This window comes from Seriola lalandi, unplaced genomic scaffold (genome assembly GCF_002814215.2).
Source record: "Seriola lalandi dorsalis isolate HSWRI2012SDOR001 ecotype SW California unplaced genomic scaffold, Sedor1 jcf7180002054784, whole genome shotgun sequence".
In the NCBI taxonomy this organism is placed as follows: domain Eukaryota; kingdom Metazoa; phylum Chordata; class Actinopteri; order Carangiformes; family Carangidae; genus Seriola; species Seriola lalandi.
The window spans coordinates 1,401,623-1,402,236 of record NW_019525337.1 but is presented as its reverse complement, the minus strand read 5'-3'; the positions used below and the strand labels follow the sequence as shown (position 1 = coordinate 1,402,236).

The 614-nt window shown below is 41.2% G+C and overlaps 1 protein-coding gene across 6 annotated transcripts in view; it reads left to right on the top strand.

Annotated features, from left to right (window-relative positions):
• sh3gl3a (SH3-domain GRB2-like 3a) overlaps window positions 1-614 on the top strand; it is a 64,931-nt gene that overhangs the window by 57,932 nt on the left and 6,385 nt on the right. For 2 of the 6 annotated variants that reach the window (XM_087179109.1, XM_023425551.2), the window contains one exon: window positions 453-564. The exons of the other annotated variants lie outside the window; for them this stretch is intronic. In XM_087179109.1, coding sequence (XP_087035235.1) covers window positions 453-526 — 74 coding nt within the window. In that variant the 3' untranslated portion in view covers window positions 527-564. Of the gene's footprint in view, window positions 1-452; window positions 565-614 lie in introns of those variants that run through there. 6 annotated transcript variants of the gene reach the window in all.

Genomic DNA, 614 nt, shown 5'->3' with positions numbered 1-614 from the left:
TTGCACTCCTCCTTTGAGTGCTCACAGTTTGAAAAGTTTACATGTTATGTAAAAACAGTTCCTGTCTTTTTGAGAGAGCAGAAGTTTTCCTCCGTTTTATAGTTTGAATCACATTTCTACGTGCAGGTATGAGAGAGCTGGGTGACTCAGAAAAAAGGTGAAATTTTGTAGAAAAAAGGTGGGTTTCTAAAGAAAATTCCAATGCATTCCTAATTAATTATTTATTCCCAGTATTTTGGGAATAACTTTGGGAAAAATTGGAATTTTAACACCAAAAGTCATAGCACCTCTTTCGGGATCAAGACGCACGTTTTGATGTATATATTACCGGGGTTTTCTCAAAGCTGCGGGACGAGCATCAGGGATCTTTTTCTTCATCCTGTACTGGGTTTTTACTTTTTTTGTTGTCATGTGCTCAACTCCATCTCCATGTGTCTTTACATCTCATGCAGCTGATCATATCACCTCTGTCCCACTGTCATGGCCTGAGAGCCCCACTACCAATGGCAATCTTCACCGTGAGTAACAGTCCTGACTCAGCATTGACGTGTGTGTGTGTGTGTGTGTGTGTGTGTGTGTGTGTGTGTGTGTGTGTGTGTGTGTGTGTGTGTGTG